The sequence below is a fragment of the Peromyscus leucopus genome, chromosome 8b (genome assembly GCF_004664715.2).
Source record: "Peromyscus leucopus breed LL Stock chromosome 8b, UCI_PerLeu_2.1, whole genome shotgun sequence".
Taxonomy (NCBI): Eukaryota; Metazoa; Chordata; class Mammalia; order Rodentia; family Cricetidae; genus Peromyscus; species Peromyscus leucopus.
The window spans coordinates 2,975,470-2,996,933 of record NC_051086.1 but is presented as its reverse complement, the minus strand read 5'-3'; the positions used below and the strand labels follow the sequence as shown (position 1 = coordinate 2,996,933).

Sequence of the window (21,464 nt, the reverse complement as noted above, 5' to 3'; positions counted from 1 at the left end):
TGCCAAGAATTCAAAGATATATCTGAGGTGCCTTTCCAGGGTGCTCTCATGGGGTGGGGTGGATATGGTCTGTTCAGCCTGGGGCTGGATGCAGAGCCTTGAGCTGACGTTTCAGCTGAGCTTGGGGTAAGGCATCCGTGAGAATGGCCAGGATGACCAGTCATAGCCAGGTGATAAAGTACTCTCACCTTGCAGGAATTGGATACAAGTGTTTGTGGGGTGTGGGCAGTGCCCCAGGAGCAGAGCCTGGGCAGCTCTATGTGTTGAGAAGGAAGGCTGTCCCTGCTCTTCAGGCCTGGTCTCACAGCTTCAGTTCTCTGTCAGTCTGTCTCAAGTCCAGGCCAGGAGGACATGTCAGGTGAGAAGGGACCCAACCTAGCACTGTGTCACCAACTCAGTGGACAGTGTTCCCTGCCCTCTCTGTTAGAGACTGCTGGATATGTCTTGAGATTTGGGTTCCTGTGTATGTGTGTAGATGAATGTTTATGCTTTGGACAATGCCAGATACATGGTGAGTGATGTCCTGAAGGTGCTGAAAGTTTGGGGTCAAGGGAGTGTGCCTTCTTCTGAACTCCTCCCCATTTCCTGCAGATTCTAGACCAGGGGAGGTAATTCTGCAGATTCTAGACCAGGGGAGGTAAGTAAGAGAGGGAGGCCATCACTGGAATGGCAGACATGGTGAATGGATGGAGCCTGGCCCGAGATCCTGAGGGTGACAGCTGTGCACTGCCTTCTCCACGTTTTATGAATGGCTAAAAATAAACTTCTGTTTTAAGCCAGTGGTCTGTAATTTCTGATACTTGTAACCATGATGTGTAGGATGGGGACAGTTCCTCCTGTTTATGATCTATTATCTGTTTTAGACAGGCTCTTACTATGTAGCCCTTGCTGTTGTGACATTCACCATGTAGCCAAGGCTGGCTTCAGATTTCTGGGAATCCCCCTGCCTCTGCTTCCCCAGTGGTGCGATTCCAGGTGTGTGTCACCATACCTAGCAGCCCTTTCCCTTCAAACCCAGAAAAGCAGTGAGGGGCTTGGCTGCAGTCTTGCCCACATTGGGGCTTCCTCTCCTCTTACATCTTACCCAACACGTCCTACATGCAGCGACAGCTGAGCCACCCTGTTGGGCATAGGGGACTAAATGAGGAAACATGGCGGCCGTCCCACAGGACCTGCTCTTGGACGGGGGACCCTGAGTCAGGCCATGGGGAGCAGAGGAAACAGCCTTGTCTCCTGGGTCCCCAGGAAGAGCTAGGCAGCCAAGTACAGCAGCCACCTGAAAACAGCTTGGGCCTTACTGGTCTGGGAGGAAATGGACGTGAAAGGGACAGGCTAGACCCCTGTCTGCGACCTCCACAGCTCCATTCTTTGCTATTCCTCACAACTGCATAGCTCAAAACAAGCCAATGGAGACAGGTTCCTGAGGCCTGCTCTAGGCGCTGCTGTTGAGAACCCAGCCCTGTCCCCAGTGGGGTCATGCAAACCCTTCCTGCTGCTCTTAGTCTTGCTTTCTCCTGGCTGTCCTGAAACCCACTGTTTAGGCCAGGCTGGTCTTGAACTCACAGAGATCCACTTGCCGGAGGTGGGACTAAAGGCACCACCACCTGGCTCACCTAAGGTCTTTTTTTTTTTTTTTAGGCTGGCCTCAAACTCACAGAGATCCTCCTGCCCCGTCTCCTGAGTGCTGGGATTAAAGGTGTGCACCTGGTTTACACATACCTTCTTTACATAGCTGTGGATCATCTTTATCTGGTTAACCTTAATTGTCAACTTGACACAGTCTAGAGTTATCTGAGAAGCCTCAGTTGAGTTATTGCCTAGATCAGGCTGATCTGTGGACATGTTGGTGAGGGATTGTCTTGTTACAGGAGGGCCCAGTCTGCTGTGGGCAGCACCATTCCTCAGGTAGGTCATCCTGGGCTGTGTTAAAAATCTAGCTAAGTACTGGGCAGTGATGGTGCCCACCTTTAGTCCCAGCACTTGGGAGGCAGAGGCAAGTGAATCTCTGAGTTTGAGGCCAGCCTGGTCTACAGAGTGAGTTCTAGAATAGCCAGGGCTACACAGAGAAACCCTGGGGGGGAAATATAAGCATGAGCCGATGAGTAAACTGTAAAGTAAGCCAACAAGCAATCCTCTATGGTTTCTAGAGTTCCTGCTCTCACTCCCTTAATGATGGGTTGTGACTTTGAAGTGTAAAGCCAGAGAAATCCCATCTCTTAAATGATTTTTAGTCAGAGTATTTTATCAGCAATGGAAAAGAAACTAGGTTCACAAAAGCATTGTGGTTGCTACAGTCCTCACATAAGCCCTCTGCTGGAAGCTTTACCCTGTCTTTGAGAGGACAGATGTCTCCATGTGTATTGAAGCAGGCCTATTTCACAGGTGGACATATATATAGTATCTTCATCCAGGCCTATCTAGGCCTAAACACCTTTCTGCATACTTTAAAAAATGGGGGGGGGGCGTGGAGATGAAAGAGAAAGAAAATCACTAAAACACTTCCTTTTTAAACTGACAGCACATGCCTTTAATCCCAGCACTTGGGAGGCAGAGGCAGGGTGATCTCTGTGAGTTCGAAGACAGCCTGGACTACAAAGCAAGTTCTAGACAGTTAAGACTACACAGAGAAACTCTGTCTTGAAAAACCAAAAAAGAAAAAAAAAAAAGATTTGCCATGGTCATGGTGTCTCTTGACAGCATTAGAAACCCTAACTAAGACACTCTCAGTTGTCAACTGGTGATGAGTACATCACCTGGGAGATGGACTTCTGGGCATAACTACAGAGGGTTTTCTTAATTAGGTTAGCTGAGGTGGGGAAGGCCTACCCAGGTGGGTGCACCATTACCTACGGCTGGATCCTGGACTAATTTTAAAAAACACAAAGGGGCGGCAGTGGCATATGCCTTTAATCCAAGCACTCGGGAGGCAGAGACAGGCAGATCTCTGTGAATTCGAGGCCAGCCTGGTCTACAGAGCGAGATCCAGGACAGCCAGGACTACACAGAGAAACCCTGTCTCAAAAAACCAAAAAATCCAAAACGACAACAACAAAACACAAAGGTGAGCTGAGCACAAGCAGTGGCCGCTCTCTGCGTTTCCTTTCCGACTGCAGAGGCAACGAGACCAACTCCTAGCTCCTGGGCCGTGACCTCCTTGACCTGAGGGATTGGAGCCTGGAGCTGTGAGCTGACAGGAGCTGTTCCTCCTTTTGTAGCTTTTGTCAGCATGGTTTACCACAGCAATGAGAAACGTAATGAAGACAGACAGCGATCAAGCTCCACGGCTCCCCACTGCCTGTGGCACTCAGACTGGCCGTCCGTCCGTCCATGTCCCCGCAGTTCTTTTCTGGATAGCCATGATGTTTACCCAAGAGATGGCCATTCAGTGCTACAGTGGTTCCCGACTGTCCTGCGGCCATGACTTCGGAAAAGCACAGTCTTTCTAAAACATTCCAGAAGGATGTAAAATGCAGAAGTGTTGACTCAATATTTTAGAAAACTGTAAGAAGCAATAGCACATAAATAAAAAGGGACTTGTGTTGAAGAAACTTCTGGAATTTTTCTTTTTGATGTTGGAACTGGAGATGTCTTACACCAGCCCATATTGTTTTCTTGGATGTAGATGGGACCCACTTTTCTTTTTTCTTTTTCTTTTTTTTTTTTTTTTTTGGTTTTTTTCGAGACAGGGTTTCTCTGTGTAGCTTTGCGCCTTTCCTGGAACTTAGTCCAGGCTGGCCTCGAACTCACAGAGATCTGCCTGGCTCTGCCTCCCAAGTGCTGGGATTAAAGGCGTGCGCCACCACCGCCGGCTTGGGACCCACTTTTTATTTGCCTTTGTCCATTGTGATGGCTGATGATTACCAAGTTGATGGGATTTAGAATGACCACAGTAACAAGTGTTTGGGCATGTGAGGGAGTTTCTAGATTGTGTTAATTGAGGTGGAAAGACTGACCTCGCCTGCAGTTTACCTTTCTCATCTACCCCCGTTGCCTGCCCATGCCTTGGCAGACTGAGCTACAAGAAATGTGGGTGGTGGCATTCCATGGGCTAGGGTCCTGGACTGAAGAGTGGCGAGCACCAACCAGCTTTCCTGCCTGCAGATATGGCATGGCCTGCCATCACTCCAAGCCCAGCACCACGACTTCCTCCCTGTGATCCTGTACCCTTGAGCCAGGAGCCAGAATACACCCTCCTCAAACTGCTTTTGCCAAGTGTTTTATCCCAAGGCAAGTCAGTGATGCATGCCTCTCCCTTTACCTCAGAGCAGCGGATCCTGTAGGCTTCCTCTCTGTCAGGAAAAGCTAAGTCCTGCTCTTGTTTGAAACTTGATATGAGAGCCACATTTGAATATGGGATCCTGGTGTAGTGATCTAGTCCCATGACCCCTCCTTATACCATATTTATGACTCAAAGACTGATCATGTCCCCTTAGCCTTTATTTTCTATAGAATCACAATATGCTTAAGTGTATCCTCAAGAGATGACACCACTCAGCCCTGTAGTGGTCCCTGACTGTCCTGTGGCGGGTAACTTCTGTTGAAGGCACAGAGCTGGGAACAAAGAACTGTGCTTCAAGTCTGGCCACACCTCTTGTGCTGCAGATGCTCTGTGGGATGACATCTGGTTCAGGATCAGTTCAGCCTGGTGCAGTGTCCATACCCCAAGGAACATTGACACCCAAGGGTGCCTCCACAGCTGCGCTGGGAGCCAAGGTCTCAGCACCTGGTCACAGCCAGCATCTTCCCTTCATGAAGTTATCTGCAACGATTCTGCTCATTCACAGCAGCCTGGAAGTCCTTGTTGCTGCTCAAACCTGTTGGCTTTCTTTTTCCTCCCTGGGGAGCTTACAGTCATATGTAAACATGGACAGGTCCCTGGGGGCTTTCTGGACAAGCACTGGGAAGAAGTCCCGCCCCCAGGTTAGCTGCAGCGCCACCTGGGACGGCTCTCCACACATAGACCAAGGCCTAGCTGTGTGCACTGTGGAGTGGGCTCTGGGTCTGGGACTGTGCGGTCCAGAGTCTGCCTTCAGGAGTGGAAATCTGCGTGCTGATTCCTGCCTGCAGGTCCTGACAGACACACTCGGTCTGTTTTGTGCATATCGCCTTGATTTTTTTCATGTCCATCATAGAAAAGAGTGATTAAAAATTAAAGAAAAGAGAAACTAGGAGGGAGAGGATGCACAGCTGAGCACTGACTCGCCCCTCCATGCCTGGTGCTCTGAAGGCAGCAGCAAGCTCCTCATCGCCCATCCTCAGTGGTGGGGGGCTGCAGGTGGGCAAAGCTCAGAAAGACTTGCTCCAGTGAGATCTGGCTCACAGAGTAATCGTCCACTCCATACTTCTCCTTGGCTTTCTCCAGGATACCAAACACCTTTTGAAACAGAAAAGCTACTGGTAAGAGAGCCCAGGGCCCTGATAGTGAGTCCTCTGGTAATGGGAGGTAATGGGAGGTTAGACTTCACCCCACCATTCCCCAGTGTTGTCCTAGAGCCCCTGGAGAGGTCACTCCCACAAGGTCAGCAATGCTGGGGAGACAACGATGGCTGTGCAGGGCAACGAGGTGGGAGCCAAGGCTTCGCTGTCATCTCAGAGCATGGCCTTGGGCAAACTGTGTCCCATCTCTGGGGCCAGTTTCCTTTCATGCAAACACTTCTTTCTTCAACCCCAAGTATTTTACATATAAAAACTGAAGCCCATCAGATGTAAAGGTGAGTGGTAGAAGAAAATTAGACAGTGACTCTACCCAGGAAAGAGCCTGGAATTACCATAGAGCGGGGAGTCCTACAAGGTCCCCCTTAGTCGCTATTAGCACCCTGTAGGATTCTAGGGCCTGCACTCACCTTGGCCCAGCTGAGGTCACAGCCAGGCAAATGATAGTGGACCATGTCTTGGTGCTCATCTTCTAGGATGCTGCCTGTACAGAAGAGAGCATATTCTCATGTAGGTCAGGCTAGAGAGGATGGCCTGGGGTCCTTGTCAAGGGGTCAGGCATGTAGGATAAATTCTGTGCAGCAGCTAACATGCCCAGACGGGCCCAGGCCCCATCCTGCACCTGAATCACACACCTGGGAAGGTCAGGTCCACAAATGCCTTGAACTCCTCTAGTACTTCTTGCTTCCCTTCACTCCGGACCTTGGCCTGCAGGGAGTAGCCACTGCCAAACTTGCTCTTGAGGTGTTGTGGGCTGCCCAGGCACTTGAACTGGCCCTGAACCATGATGGCCAGCCGGGTACATAAGGCTTCACACTCCTCCATACTGGGGAAAAGGAGAAAGCCTGAGACGGTGCTGGAGGAGGCTGATGCTCACCCTGAATGTCAAAGGCTTGTGCAGACAGGAGGGTACCTATGCCCAGACCAGGCCATTCCTGATTCCCCATGCTGGATGCACCCACAGGCAGAGCCTGGGAAATGTCCTGGCTGACCTTGCACTAGCTGCTGCCATATCTTCTACTCACCTGGTCCCACCCCAGCCACCTCTTCCAGCTCTGCCCCTGACCCACAGATGCCCAAGCTCTACCTGTGGGAGGTGATGACAATGGCCTTGCCAGACTCCCGGGCCCGGGCCACAGTGTCCCACAGCAGGCGCCGGGCCACAGGGTCCATGCCAGTGGATGGTTCATCTAAGAAGATGACTGCAGGCTCTCCGATGAGGGCAATGCCGGTGCTCAGCTTGCGTTTGTTACCGCCACTGGAGGTGGATGGGTGACAGGTGGGAGGCAAGATCAGTAATTAACATGAATACTCTGGCTTCCAGCAAAGGCCCACACTCAGTGACTCTAGAGCATCCTAGGTGAGAGGAAAGGGGTGAGTAGTACTAGAAAGCCCACTGCATAGGGGAGACCCTGGAGGGAACTGTGCCCAGGGGTCCTTGACATGGCCAGTCAGCTTGTCTCGGCAGGAAAGGACAGGAAAGTCCTCTCATATGGTAAGGTCTAAGTCGTGCTATCAAATCCAGTCTGATTCTGAAGTCATTGGCCTTGAGCTCTATGATAAGGAGACCCTAAACTACTTTGAAAAGAGCCAGGGCTGATCTCATAGGAACAGAGACTAAGTTTAGGTCGTACCTGTAAGTCTTGACTAGTTTGTTGGCATGCGGCTCTAGGAGCAGACCCCGCAGAGTATTCTCCACACAGGCACTGATGAGGCGCTCTGGGATGCCTCGGAGCCGTGCATACATGACCAGCATCTCCCTGCCAGTCATGTGATCTAGCAGTGCATCAAACTGGGGGCAGTAGCCCATCCGCTGCCGTACCTAGATTGGAATATGGTGTGGGAGGGAAAGGTTAGAGAGGTCCTCTCCTCTGCCTTGGTGCCTGCTTCTATGCCTGGTCTTCGTCTACTGCCCAACTGAGTCTGTCCAGGGTTGTCCAAGGAGTAGTGATTAGGCCCTGGTGGCTGACTACAGCTGAAGCTCTCCAGGAAGGGCTGGCTGTCATAGGGAGGCTCCCAAAGGACCCAGACAGGCCAGCAAGTGGTCTAGCTGGGAGCCCAGTGACAGACAACTGTGGGGGCAGTTAGCTAAGAATGGTTTGATTAGCTGGGCATGGTAGCACATGCCTTTAAAACCAGCACTCAGGAAACAGAGACAGGTGTTTCTCTGTGAGTTCAAGGCCAGCCTGGTCTACAAAGTGGGTTCCAGGACAGCCAGGGTAACAGAGAAACACTGTCTCGAAAAACCAAAAAAGAAAAAAAAAAGAGGAGGAGGGAGAATGGTTTCATTATTATACAAATGGTCACCACATAAAACTTTATAGACAATTGTGATCACATACTCCCTCATTCATCAGGTAGTAACAAGCATCTAATGTTCTAGAGTCTTTCTTCTCCTAATAAGAAGTGCTCATTGGTAATACTCTTGTAGTGGGGATCACTTCTCAGAGGTGTCTCAGCAAGTGCCCCGATGCAGAAAAGCCAGGATGCAACAGGTCTCTCCAGGCTCTGGTGTGAGTGAGCTGGGTGCCATTTGTGTCCCCCCCCCCACCTTCCACTGGCTGGGGCCGGTGTGCCTAGACTTGAAGACTCCAGAGAGTCTCCTCCTTGGAAGTCCAGTCTGCTTTTACTGGATTTGGAACAACTCTTAGCTTTTGGCTTAGCCCCTCCACACTGCTCCTTTCCTGCTGGACCTCGGGTGTTTCTAGCACCACCTCTCATCCTTCCCTTTATTTTCAGATCAGATGTGGATCACCGCAAGATCACTCGTGTATACATTTCTAATCCATTTTTTAAATTTTTTGATTTTTTTGAGACGGTCTCTCTATGTAGCTGTGATTGTCCTGGAACTCACTATGTAGACCAGGCTGGTCTCAAATTCACAGAGATCCACCTGCCTCTGTCTCCTGAGTGCTGGGATCGAAGGTATGCGCCACTGTGTCCAGCAATTTCTAATCCTTAAAATATTAAGTTATTATTATAATCTTGGCCAGGTAACTGAAAATCTTAAATCTGAGTTTGGGTGCTGGAGAGAGAGCCTAGTGGTTAAGAACACTTGTTGCCCTTCTAGAGTGGTGGATTTGGTTCCCAGCACCCACACAGTGGTTAATAAACATCTGTGACTCCAGTTCCAGAGGGTCCAACACCCTTTTCTGACCTCCATGGGGCCTGGCATATGCACATAGTATACACAAATACAGGCAAAACACTCATACACATAAAATAAATAAATCTAGGGGAAAAAAAGAAATCTGAATTTGTTCATTCCTTGAGTGCTGTGCCTGCAAATTCTGGTCATGCCTGGTTGCTTGCTCTGCTCGTACACCTGGACACAGTATTCAGCTCTCAGAATCCTGGGATGAGCCCTTCTTCCAGTCCAGCATTCCCTGCCAGCAGCTCAGAAGAGGAGTCCACCACCAGGCTTACATCAGCCCTTTTCTGTCTTCTGCTCTGCTTGACACACAGGGCCTTTTATACTATCTCCAGGCATTAGGGAACATGTGGGCTGTACCTGGTCCAGCCTCACTGTGGCTTCAGCCTGATGAGTAAGAAGCTGGATGGGCCCTGGGCCTTCCCGGCCTCCTTCCATTTCTCTGGACTTTCAAACCATATGTCTGTGTCCTAGACACAGACGTGTTGGGTGGACAGACAGCTGAGTTACGTTCCTTTGACCAGCATTTCTTTCCTCTGTCACCTGTTTAAGCCTGGTCCTGATGTCCACAAATACTGCCCTGCCTACTGTGAGCCAGAGACAAGTCTATCCAGCCTCTTGGGTAGTCCTTGTCTTGCCTGCTTCAGACCAGTAGGGCATCCCTGCTGCACCCACCTTCCCGATATCGGAACTGATGCTGTAACCCCCAACAAAGGCATCCCCTGAGGTGATGGTCTCCTCCCCAGTCAGCATTTTGAACGTTGTGGTTTTTCCAGCTCCATTGAAACCTAACAGGCCAAAGCACTCCCCTTTCTGGACCGCAAGGGAGATCCTGTCCACGGCAAGGAGCGGTGCTCGCTGGTCATACACCTGCAAGATGCCAGCAAGAAAGCCCCGGGTGAGGAGCTGAAGATAAGCCAGGTCCCTGGCCTCTAGCCCCTGCTAGCGTCTGGGGCACTGGGGCCAGCTGGGTGGAGGGCAGAGCTTGTGTTACCTTGGAGAGCTCATTGATGATGAGTGGTGTGTCAAGCATGGAGTCCAAGCTGGGGACCAGGACGCGGCTCCTCTCGTCAGCTACATCTTGGTCCTCAGGAAGCACTGATGTCCGGTTCTGCAATTCTGCCTGATTATTTAAGATGAATACTACACATGTGAATTCCAGCCCCATGGAAGGAAGGATGGGAGCCAATGTCCACATGGGAAATGAGGGGACTTTTCACCTCTGCCCTCACATAGACATTCTTTCACAAGAGGCAGGAGGGCTTAGAGGCTCAGATCTACACAAGAACTGTGTGGAACTCAGGGAGAAAACCATAATCAGAGTGATGTGAAGAAGAGGGTTTTTTTTTTTTTTTTTCCAATTTACTTTTATTATGTGTATGGTTGTTTGTCTGCATGTGTGTCTGTGTACCTCACGCATGCCTAGTGTCTGTGGAGGCCAGAAGAGGGCACCGAATCCCATGGAACTGGAGTTACAGCTATTTTTTTTTTTTGAAACAATTTTTTTTTTTCGAGACAGGGTTTCTCTGTGTAGTTTTGGAACCTGTCCTGGATCTCGCTCTGTAGACCAGACTGGGCTTGAACTCACAGAGATCTGCCTGGCTCTGCCTCCCAAGTGTTGGGATTAAAGGTGTACGCCACCACCGCCTGGCCTAAACAATTTTTAAAAATGTATTTTACATGTATGGTTCTGTTTTGCTCGCATGTATATCCCTGCACCACATGACAGCAGTGCCTGCGTCAGCGCTGCGGTTCTTGGGAATGAAGTGACAGCTGCGGGCCACCACACAGATGCTGCTAACTGAAGCTGGGTCCTCCAGGAGAGCAGCAAGTGCTCAGCGCCACTGAGCCATCCCCAGCCCTTTTCTGTTTTAAAATTACAATTGTAATTGTGTGTGTGTGTGTGTGTGTGTGTGTGTGTGTGTGTGTGTGTGTGTGCGCACACGAGTGAAGTGCCCCAGAGGTCTGAGGTGTCAGATACCCTGGAGCTACAGTTCTGGGTAGCTGATTGTTAGACATCTAACTAACGTGGGTGCCAGAAATGAACTGGGGTTCGTTGCAAGGGCAGTCAGTATGTTTGTTTTTTTTTGTTTTTTTTTTTTTTTTAAGATTTATTTATTTATTATGTATACAGCATGTATGACTGCAGGCCAGAAGAGGGCACCAGATGTCATTACAGATGGTTGTGAGCCACCATGTGGTTGCTGGAAATTGAACTCAGGACCTCTGGAAGATCAGTCAGTGCTCTTAACCACTGAGCCATCTCTCCAGCCCGCAGTATGTGTTCTTAATTGCTAAGCCATTTTCCAGCCCAAAGGACTTGGTTCTCTCTTCTAGCATGAGTTCCAGGGGTCAAATTCAAGCTGTCAGGCTTATGTGGCAAGCACTCTTACCCTCTGAAACACCTTGTCAGCTGGTTGTTTCATTTTCTTTAAAGAGATGTGTGTTGCTATGTTGTCCATGCTAGCCTCAACCACTGAGCTCAAGTAATCCTCTTGCTCTGCCTTCCTGAGTAGCCAAGACTATGGGCATGCACCACTGCATCTGTCTGGGAAGACTGGAACCTGTGGGGAGAACTCATTGGGGAGAAGTTGTAATGTTTCTGAGAAGTCAGTTCAATTCAGGTTCATCTGGATGCCCAATGAGATCTGAATAGACTTTGTTCTTGTTCATGTGAGGGAGGGAATGAAGCCTTGGAGTCCATCTAAAACACTGACTGTAGGGTCATCTGAGACACTGACTGTAGGGTCCATCTGAGACACTGACTGTAGGGTCATCTGAGACACTGACTGTAGGGTCATCTGAAACACTGACTGTAGGGTCATCTGAAACACTGACTGTAGGGTCATCTGAGACACTGACTGTAGGGTCATCTGAGACACTGACTGTAGGGTCCATCATCTGAAACACTGACTGTAGGGACCATCTGAAACACTGACTGTAGGGTCATCTGAAACACTGACTGTAGGGTCATCTGAAACACTGACTGTAGGGTCATCTGAAACACTGACTGTAGGGTCATCTGAGACACTGACTGTAGGGTCCATCATCTGAAACACTGACTGTAGGGACCATCTGAAACACTGACTGTGGAGGGTCTGTGAGGTCGCTCAGTGGGTAGAGACGCCTGCTGTTAAGCCTGACAGCCAAGTTCCAGCCCTGGGAGCCACATGGCAGAAGGACAGAATCAATTCCCACAAGCTGTCTTCTAATCTCCACACTCACACACCTACATACTGATTAATTAATTAATTAATTAATTAATTAATGAAAAATGAATATTTGAGCTGGGCGGCGGTGGTGCACGCCTTTAATCCCAGCACTCGGGAGGCAGAGTCAGGCAGATCTCTGAGTTTGAGGCCAGCTTAGTCTACAGAGTGAGTTCCAGGACATCCAGGGCTACACAGAGAAACCCTGTTTCAAAAGTGTATGTGTGTGTGTGTGTGTGTGTGTGTGTGTGTGTGTGTGTGATAACAAGTGGAGCAGACGCCGTCCAGCTGGGCACCTCAAATGGCTCAGGTACTGATTCTGCTAGGCTGCCACAGCATCAGGATCCCAGGTTTTACGGCAGACCTTGAATAATGAGTGCTGAGTCCCCTCCCCGAGCTGTGACCGTGTACGTGGATCTGGCCTCGCCAGGCAGCCAACACTGTGTTGGCCAGGAGGCAGTGTGACAAATGGGAGGGATGTTCAAGGCACATAAGCTCCAAGGTTGGGCTCACAGGGCGGTCCTTCACTGTCTTGGGTCCATGGCAGATGTGGGGCTCATCTATCAGCATTCCTGAGCTTCCAGGAGCCACTCACCAGAGTCCACCTCCTCTGGAAGGCACAGATGAAGGTCCTCAGTCTCCACAGCAGGTTGGTCTCAATGAGGAAGAGCAGGGTGAGGTAGATGCACCCTGAGGCAGCCATGGAGGTCACAAACTTGCCAACTCCTGGGGTGCTCCAGGCATAGAAGTTCTCCTGGTACTGGATGTCTGTGCAGGGCAAGGAGCAAGGCTGGGCCACCTGCTGAGTACCCTCTCCTTTCCCAGACCCTGGCCCTGTCCTTAGCCCCCCAAGCCACACAGATGCCCACACCCTCTATCAAGGCTCTATGCTCCAATTCTTGAGGGCATGCCTTGTGTTTGTCAATGTCAAACAAGAGTCTAGGTACTTTCTGGGTAAAATTTCTGGAAGAATTTTGCCATGTGAGGTGTCCCTTGCACACCTGTGACAAGGGCCCAATCGCAAATTACAACTTTGTCTGCTAATCACATTACCTTGAGTTGAGACTGGGCAGAGATGTTAAGATGCCCTAATCATATCCAGGCATTCAAGTTTAGAGATGGGGCAGGCATTCACAAGCCCTGTCCTAGGGTAATGCTCAGCAAGGGAGGGAAGAGACCGCACTTTTGCCTGAGGGTGTGTAGGGCTCTGTCCATATGACTGCTGAGCATAAGGAGATGATGTATAATGGAGACCGGTCCAGGTACAAAAGCCTCTACCCCGAATAGGTCTAACTCTTAATCTGTAAATGTGACTTTGTTAAGAAATGATACATTTGAAGAGATCACTAGTTAAGACCTAAGGGGGAGATGCTGGATTTAGGGTTAGCCCACATCCAGTGACATGTCCTTGTAAGAGAAAGACAGGGAATGTGAAACCCAGAGACACAGGGAGGAGGCTGGGCATAGACAGAGATGAAAGCCACAGCCCAGGAACCTGTGGGATCATGGAGAGCGGACAGAGAAGGATAGATCCTCCTCAGCCTCTGGAGGGGCATGGCATTGCCTGCACCTTAACTATGGACTTATGGCTTCCAGCCTCATGAGAAGACATGCGTCTATTGATCACACTATAGGCTGTGGTGCTCTGTTCTAGAAGCTGCAAGGCACCAGGACACGTGGGAAAATCGATGCCCAGAGTCAGGCCCAGAACATGTAAGCAGGAGTAAGGGGCAGGCAATGTGGATAGAGTCTGATGACTCAGAATATGGAGCCCTGTTATGGCTGGAATGCAATCCCTCTTGGGAGGTATTGGGAAGGAGGAAATCTGGGGCTGGAGAGACAGTGTAGCAGGTAAGAGCACTGGCTTCTCCTCCAGAAGAGGATTCAATCCCAGGTTCAATTCCCAGTACCAACATGGTGGTTCATAACCAACTTTTCTGCCTCTGGGTACCAAGCATGAAAGTGGTACACAGGCAATGCATGTGGGCAGAACACTCATACATATAATTTTTTTAAAGGTGGAAATATAATCCAACTGTGGCATTCAAAAGTGGGGCCTCTGAAAGGTGATTAGCATTAAATAAATTCTACAGGGCAAAGCCTCATAACTGAACCCTGGTGGCTTTCTAAGAGACCAGAGGACACATAAGAGCCAACTCATCTCAGGTCACGTTTGGGATTCTGTGAGCAAGATGACCATTGCCAGAAGTGGGCCTTTGTCCTTGGAGGGTCGCAGGACAGTAAGAACCTCTTTGATCTATAACTTACTCGGCCTCTGATACGGTGTTAGTGGGAGCAGAAAAAGGGTTACGACAAGCCCCTTAGCTGGGCGAGTCCCGGGGAAGCTCTGGCTGTACAGGGTGAGACTGGAAGGAGGACCCATCTGGACACTCACTGTACTTCTTGCAGTATTGGCTAGCAACCCTCGAGGAAGTGCAGTACCGATGAGTCTCATAGTTCTCGTAGAAGCTACTGACTGCCATGCCCAGGCAGTGGTTTGGCAGCACCAAGAACACATGATCCAAGGTTCTGGAAAGTTCTACTAATTTCACAGCTGTGAAGAGGTAGAGACAAGTTAGTGGTGGCGGACACAATACACTTGCCTGAGGACAGCGCCAGGAAAGGAAGGTCAGGCCTCAGCTATCCCTGGATCAGGCACTGGCAGATAGCATTTAGCCTAGGCTGGGCCAAGGAAAGTGGTCCCTCCTTGTGTGGCCCTGGGAGAATGCTCCAGACACCCTCCCACCACTGTGGCTGGCTAAGCAGGGTCTCCTGGTACAGAGTGGTTAAGTGGGGGGCCTGTGGCTTAGGGTGCCATTCGGTCTCCCACCTGGGATGCGCATGATAGTGACGATGATGAAGGTGGCAATGCCCGACAGGATGTTGAATATGGTCAGCCTGGCGTAAGCCGTGGACGCAGCCGAGAAGAAGAAGCTCATGAGGTACATGAGGGGGATGATGGCCCAGCCGTACAGCATGAGCAGCAGCAGCAAGTCACCCAGGTGGCCGTCCCTCGTGAAGGCGTGCACGTCGAAGGCTTGGAACACCACCTGCAGCAGCAGAGAGGAGGCAGGCCAGTGAACAGGCCAGTGGGAAGCTCCCCCGGGTCAGGGAAAGGGATGATGGGATCATGCAGTGGTCCTGAGGCTCTGACTGGCTATGCCAGACCTAATGGCTCCACTGTGGCTGTCACCCTGGGACCTCTGCAAGAAGTAGTTTCCTGGTTACCGGAGCTAGAACCAGGATAGCTAGCCCAGTCCCTGCCTATCAAAGGGTAGGGAAGAAAACACCTGGTATTTCCAACTGTCCTCTGGATCAGAACTCAGCTGCTAGATGGCCTTCTCTGCTGGTCCTGGCTTTGTAAGGGGACCCCAGGTGTGCTCCCTGGGTGTGCAGGGCAGGGTGTGCAGGGCAGGGTGTGGCACACCCAGCACTCACCAGAAGTAGTAGACTGGGAATGAAGAAGGAGATGAGGTCCCACAGCAGAGCAGAAAGCCAGAAAGTAGCCACGCGGACACCGCTCACAAACTGAACGTGCTTGGCTCGGACAGCTCTCTCACTGACTGCCAGGATAGAAAACGTGCTGGCCAGAAATGCCATGGCGATGAGCAAATTCAGGGCGATGTCAAATCCCTTCCGGCCCCTGGGGAGGGCAGAGCACAGTGCGTCTGGGTAGTGGGAAAGATCGAGCCCTTGGTCATGACCATCCAAATCCATGGACAGTGGCCAAACCACTCAAGGGGGATAGGAAGAACCCCACTCCCTGAGGACGGCTCCTCCTGGTGTCCTGAATGAGCAAGGACAGCATTCTCTCCCAGGCTTCTTCTGTAAGTTTCTAAAGCACTGTCTCTGTGCACTCAGGGACACTTGCACTTGCGTTTGTCATTTTGTCTGCTGGGAACTCCTGCCCTGCTCTCTGGTCACCTCTAGCCAGACCTCACTGTTAAGTTCCTGGGCGTCCGTGGTAGATACATTCCCCTTCCTATTACATCCTGTGTTTTACAGCCAGTTGGCAGCAATATCTTCTAGAAACAAACTCTGAAAGCTTTCCTTCAGGGCTTAAAATCTTCAGATCATCTCAACAAATGGCATTGGGATAAAGAGTAGTATTAAGCTGGGTGTGATAGCGCACACTTTTAATCCCCACACTGGGGAGGCAGAAGCAGCAGATCTCTGAGTTTGAGGCCAGCCTGGGCTACATAGTGAGTTTCAGGACAGCCAGAACTACATAGTGACACCCTGTCTCAAAAAAACAAAAACCTGCCAGGCGTGTTGGCACTAGCCTTTAATTCCAGCATTTGGGAGGCAAAGGCGGGTGGATGTCTGTGAGTTCAAGGCCAGCCTGGTCTACAGAGTGAGTTCCAAGACAGCTAGGGCTGATGTATAGAGAAACCCTGCCTTGAAAAAACAAAACAAAACAAAAAACAAACAAACAAACAAAACCCAAACCAAAAGTGTTTGACAAGGAAAAGAAAGGAAGGGCAGGGGAAGAGGGAACAGAAAGGCCAGACCATGGACAGACCCTAGACACACGTGCTGACAGGTCATGTGCCATACACGTCTATTTCATGACAACCACAACAGGAAGCTCTATGGAGACAGCAGCTGAGCAGTTTTACGGGCTGAGAGTCAGGAGAAAGAGTGACAGCCGGAGAGTTCAGGACTGCTCTGAGGACAAGGAGGGTTAACAAAATGACACTGAGGTGAAGGGGCCACCTCTGGCCACACAAACCAGCATCTGACTGTATGGTGTGTGCTGTGGGTGACATTTCCATGAACAACTGGTATCCTCATAATAGTCTGTGCCCCTTAGCCTGCTCTTTGGGCCTTCCAGCCTGTAGCCCAATGGGTACGATTGCCTTTCTTGAGCTCTAAGCGCAGCCCCTGCCCTACTGCCAAGGACCCTGCCAGGAAGAGAAGCAAAAATGCCCACCAGCTCTGCAGACCACAGCCCCTGTTGGACAGGTGTTTGGGTTCTGATTTGCTGACATGGGAAAGACTGAGGGGCTGAGGTGACCTTGACCAAGAGACACCAGCACCTAAGAGTAAATACACCACCACTCTGCCATCTACAAAGCCTTAGTTCTGCCACTGTCCCAATGGCAGTCCTGGTGAGGTACACCTGAATGGTGTGTGAGCTGCACACGTACTCGTTGAACTGGTCCTTGGCAACTTGCAGGGTGCTCCGGGGCTGGGGATAGTTGGAGATCTCAATGGAGGCCCGAGGGCCACACAGCAGCTTGAACAGAAGATTGTCCACGATGGCCAGGGCGGTGGCTGGGGAGTGGTAGGCCTGGTTGTTGAACAAGGCGGTGACCACTGTCCGCTCTCCCGTATCTTTGAAGGATGTTGCTACCAGGCACCTCTCATTAAAGCCGCCCCCTTCCACTGAGGCCCTAAAAACCAGGAACTCCTCTAGGTCACCTGTGGAGTAATGCAGTGTCAGGGTACTGGGTGGGACAAACAGGAGCATCATCATCATCCCAATGACCCTCAGGGATTCAGCACAGGCACAGTTGAGATGGGACCCTGGGCTCCTGGGACCTCCACTGGGCCAGCAGTGTCCACCATGGTGCTGACAGCTTCCCAACTGCTGATATAATCACCCATTTACCAAGAAGAAACTCGGTCATTTTTGTCATCAATCTGTTCACAGAACCTCAGCGTTGCTGGTCACAATGTGGGAGGGAGCAATAAAGGGAGAAAACCTTCCAGGACACTCCATTTAACCAGAACACAGCAGTTCTAAGCCTGGGGCAATACTGATCTATGGCTACCAGAGACTCAAGGCAGTTTTAAATTTCAAGGTGTTGGATGGAAGCACCCCATGACATGAAGGCCACTATCAGCAGCCTAGCCTATAAACAAAGACAAGTTATACGAAGATCACTGGGCTTCCGCATTTTGTTTTGTCTGCATGTGTGCCTGTGTGAGGGTGTCAGATCCCCTGGAACTGGAGTTATAGACAGGTGTGAGCTGCCATGTGGGTGCTGGGAATTGAACCCGGGTCCTCTAGAAGAGCAGCCAGTGCTCTTAACTGCTGAGCCATCTCTCCAGCCCCTGCATTTTGTTTATAAAAGGTCCTGAAGAATGGGTGTGTCCGAGCCTTAACCATGTAATGTGCCTATGCCTCTGGTGTCCCGGGAATATTTCCCCCGACTTAGTATCATGACCAAAGGCAAATTTGGTTGTCATGATACGAGGTGGGCCACACCAGGGATGCTGCTAATGTGTTACGAAGGCAAAGGACAGTACAGGACGATCCACCCGAGAGACAGCATTGCCACTGTCAGCGCCACTGGGCCCCGGGCCCCAGCCCCTGCTTACCCAGCACTTCCCGATGCTCCTGCCCCTCAGCCTGCAGCATGTCTGTTAGATGCTCGGACAACTGACGATCCAGCTGAGAGGTGCCTGAGACTGAGAAGGGCACCACTGTTCTACCATACTCATTGAGGCTTAGCTTCAGGAGAGGGTCATCGAGGATCTCTGAGGTGTAGTTGATGGCCAGGAGAGCCAGGGTGATGCAGGTCACGGGGACCAGGACCTGAGCCGCTACCATCTTCCATTCCCGCCAGCTGTATGCAGCCTTCTTCAGGAACATGGCCCAGAACTGCTGGCAGTGGAGGGCGAGCTGCGGCAGAGGTGAGGCAGAGGAGAGGCTGTCCGTGGGGGCTGGCAGCAGACCAAGTGCTGACCCAAGGAACACCCCTCGGGGGACTCTGGCTGACATTCAGGCAGCCATACCAAGAACAATTTGTGGTGACGTGGGGCCACGGGTGGAGTTCAAGAACCTACATGGGTTTGTGAGGTCTCACTATAGCCACAGAAGCTTGGCAGACACTTTTATCAGAGTAGAGTTTCTGGCTGGGCCCCTGCCTCTCTTCACTTCATAGAGAAGGCTCTGGCCTAGTTCATGCACAGCAGACTCCCTAGACTCCTCTGCGCTATATCTCTCCTTCTTGACCTACTAAGTGCAGAGTCTCAGGACCTAGGGACCAAGCTCTCAGACCCAGGCTGCGCACATGTTGGCATTTTGAATTTGGGGTACACCTTGGTATTCTGGCTATAAAATGGGAGCCGGGTCCTCCCTGCTGCCCTCTTACCTCCTTAGGTGGCTATCAGGGCAGGCTAGCACAGGCAGCCCCCAGGGGCAATTTCATTGTTAAAAGCAAACACAGTTTTCTGTAAGTGCCCAAGTTAGGACATCAAGACATTTCAGGCGGGTGTGGCAGAGCACACCTGTAATCCCAGCACTTGGAAGCAGAGCCAGGATGATCACAAGTTTGAGGCCAGCCTGGCCTACATACCGAGTTCTAGGTAAGCCTGCACAACAGAGTGAGAGCTCTTTTCTCAAAGATATCAAATAAAAAAGCCATGTGAATTCTTTCTCCCCCTCTGGCCCATGCAGCACAAGCTGCGGTCTGCCCTCAGTCTTCTCCTGAGATTCTTGCTGTGTGGACTGCCCCCCCCCCTGCCTCCCCTAAGATGAGGGCTTCAGAGGACGATAACCTTCCCAAGCCAGCCTTGTGTGGTCCCAGCTTGAGGTGCTCACCCCTGTGTTGAGCTTGAGTATAGCTTCTTCTTCCTCTATGAGGGCTCCAATGCCATTCGTGGGGTCCATCACCCCACACAAGTTACCATCCAAAGCCCAGTCACTTGCCCGCCTCTCATGCTGGTACTGCAGAGCAGGAAGCTGGATGGCTTGAATGTCCATGCTGGTGTCCACCAGCTTACCAACCCTGCACCAGAATACAGTCACCAGTCACACTCAGCTCGTTGTAGGTGAGGGAAGTTATTGTTCCACCAAGCAACAGACACGGAAAGAGGACTTTTAAAGAGGCTCTGAAGCAGAAAATGCCGTCAGCTTGTGCACTCACTCACTCACTCACTCACTCACTCACTCATCAATACATAGCTCCAGAACATCATCTCTGTGTAGCCAGATGTAATGCCCACAGGAAAGAGACAACCAGCTGGGGCTCCAGTGCATAAGGCTCTATTCCCAAAGGGAACTGCCAGAGCCAGCATTTATAACCAGGGTGGTCAAGGAGGAAAGAAGAGAAGTACAGCACCAGGGCTTCACCATGTGTGAAGAAGGCTCATCACATAAGCTGTGCTGGGTCCCAGGAAGACAAAGGCCAGGGGTACTGCCTGACAAAGCCAAGCCTGGGAGGCGGCAACCATGCTTCAGGAGGGCAGGGCAGGACAGACACAGCAGAGGGGGGAGGTGGAGGGCTGGCAAGTCCTGCAGCAGGTGCCTGGGCTCAGGATGGTTCTGGCTGCACTGTAACCTGCTCCAGGCGGCCACAATTGCTGGAGTTAATATTTTCCCAGGCACCATTCTCTTCAGGCTCTGGTCAGGAATAGGAACTTTACTCAGTCTCCCTGCACACCTGGGAAGTTCTCAGAGGCAGTGCCCTCCCTGGTTCTTTCTCTGCTGGCATTTGCTTGGCTGTGCCCATGGTGTCCCTAGCTAGTCACTGAGTAGAGAGATGACAGGAGAAATGAATGAGTAAAAAAGTGAGTGAACGTGAACAAATGAACAAACAAGCAAGCAAGGAAGCCAACGACATTCTTTTCTGTTGGAGTGCTTCTGACAGAGACCTCTGAATGACAGGTAGGTGTCACTAATGGATGACAAGAGTTGCTGTATGATCCACGCCTGGGCATTTATTTATCCAAGAGGAATAAATGCCTGTAACCACACAGAAACGTGTATATAAACTGTTCACAGAAACATGATCTATAAAAGTGAAAAAGAAAAAAGTAAGAAGAGAAGCAGCATCCGTGTCCTTCCACTGAAATGAATAAACCAAATGAGGTCTCTCCAAATGAGGCAATGCTGTTCGGCCATGGCACGGAAGGAATGTTGTTCAGACACACGTTACAGCCTGGGTGGACCTCAAAGGCCTCGGGCTAAGCCGAAGATGAGACAAAGTACCACATGTTGTACTATTAAATGTCTGTCAAATGTTCATGACAGGAAAGCGTTAGTGACAGAAGCAGGTATATGGCTGCAATTGGAGGTGAGAGGAAGGACAGTGACTGCTAGTGTGTGGGGTTTTGGAGGGCTGGTGCGGAGAATGATTACAACACCTTAAATTTAGTATGGCGAAGACTGAAAAACTGTGAGTACACCAAAACCACCGAACTGTACACATCAAAAAGGTGACTCTTAAACGTTATATAAATCATAGTTTAGCAAAGCCGCGCCGCTATTTAAAAACAAATGCAGCACTGGGGTGTAGCTTACTGCACAGCGGCAGGCTAGCATGTGCCGGTGCCTGGGTGGGACTCTCAACCCTGCAAGAACCCAACCCACGCCAACCCTCCAAGCAGTCCTTGATCAGGAAACACAGCCGGAGCCACAGAGCAGCCACGGGGCTTTCTGATCCAGCCCAAGCAAGCTCCTCTCGGCCTGGCCGGAAGACTGTCCACCTGCCCCACCTGCTCTGCTCTCTGAAGCTGGCTTCAGGCCTTGCTCTGCTGGCTCCTTCCCAGGCCCCTCCTTCACGGATTTTCCCAAGCCCATTTATCTTTTTTCATTTTGATACAAGATGTTACTATGTAGCCCTAGCTGGCCTGGTAGACAAGGCTGGCCTTGAACTCTGTTCCTTTAGTGCTAGGAATAAAGGTGTGCACCACAATGCCTGACCTTTTTGAAAATGTGT

The 21,464-nt window shown here is 50.8% G+C and overlaps 1 protein-coding gene across 3 annotated transcripts in view; it reads right to left on the bottom strand.

Annotated features, from left to right (window-relative positions):
• Nucleotides 1–4,416: 4,416 nt before the first annotated feature.
• The window catches only part of Abca3 (ATP binding cassette subfamily A member 3), a 61,440-nt gene continuing 44,392 nt past the window's right edge, over nt 4,417–21,464 (bottom strand). For all 3 annotated transcript variants that reach the window (XM_028853871.2, XM_037201427.1, XM_037201428.1), the window contains 14 exons: nt 19,346–19,532; nt 18,121–18,424; nt 16,944–17,217; nt 15,232–15,436; nt 14,624–14,843; nt 14,189–14,347; nt 12,389–12,561; nt 9,579–9,707; nt 9,260–9,454; nt 7,068–7,255; nt 6,521–6,691; nt 6,069–6,259; nt 5,844–5,917; nt 4,417–5,374 (listed from right to left, as the gene is read on the bottom strand). In XM_028853871.2, coding sequence (XP_028709704.1) covers nt 5,243–5,374; nt 5,844–5,917; nt 6,069–6,259; nt 6,521–6,691; nt 7,068–7,255; nt 9,260–9,454; nt 9,579–9,707; nt 12,389–12,561; nt 14,189–14,347; nt 14,624–14,843; nt 15,232–15,436; nt 16,944–17,217; nt 18,121–18,424; nt 19,346–19,532 — 2,602 coding nt within the window. In that variant the 3' untranslated portion in view covers nt 4,417–5,242. The remainder of the gene's footprint in view (nt 5,375–5,843; nt 5,918–6,068; nt 6,260–6,520; nt 6,692–7,067; nt 7,256–9,259; nt 9,455–9,578; nt 9,708–12,388; nt 12,562–14,188; nt 14,348–14,623; nt 14,844–15,231; nt 15,437–16,943; nt 17,218–18,120; nt 18,425–19,345; nt 19,533–21,464) is intronic.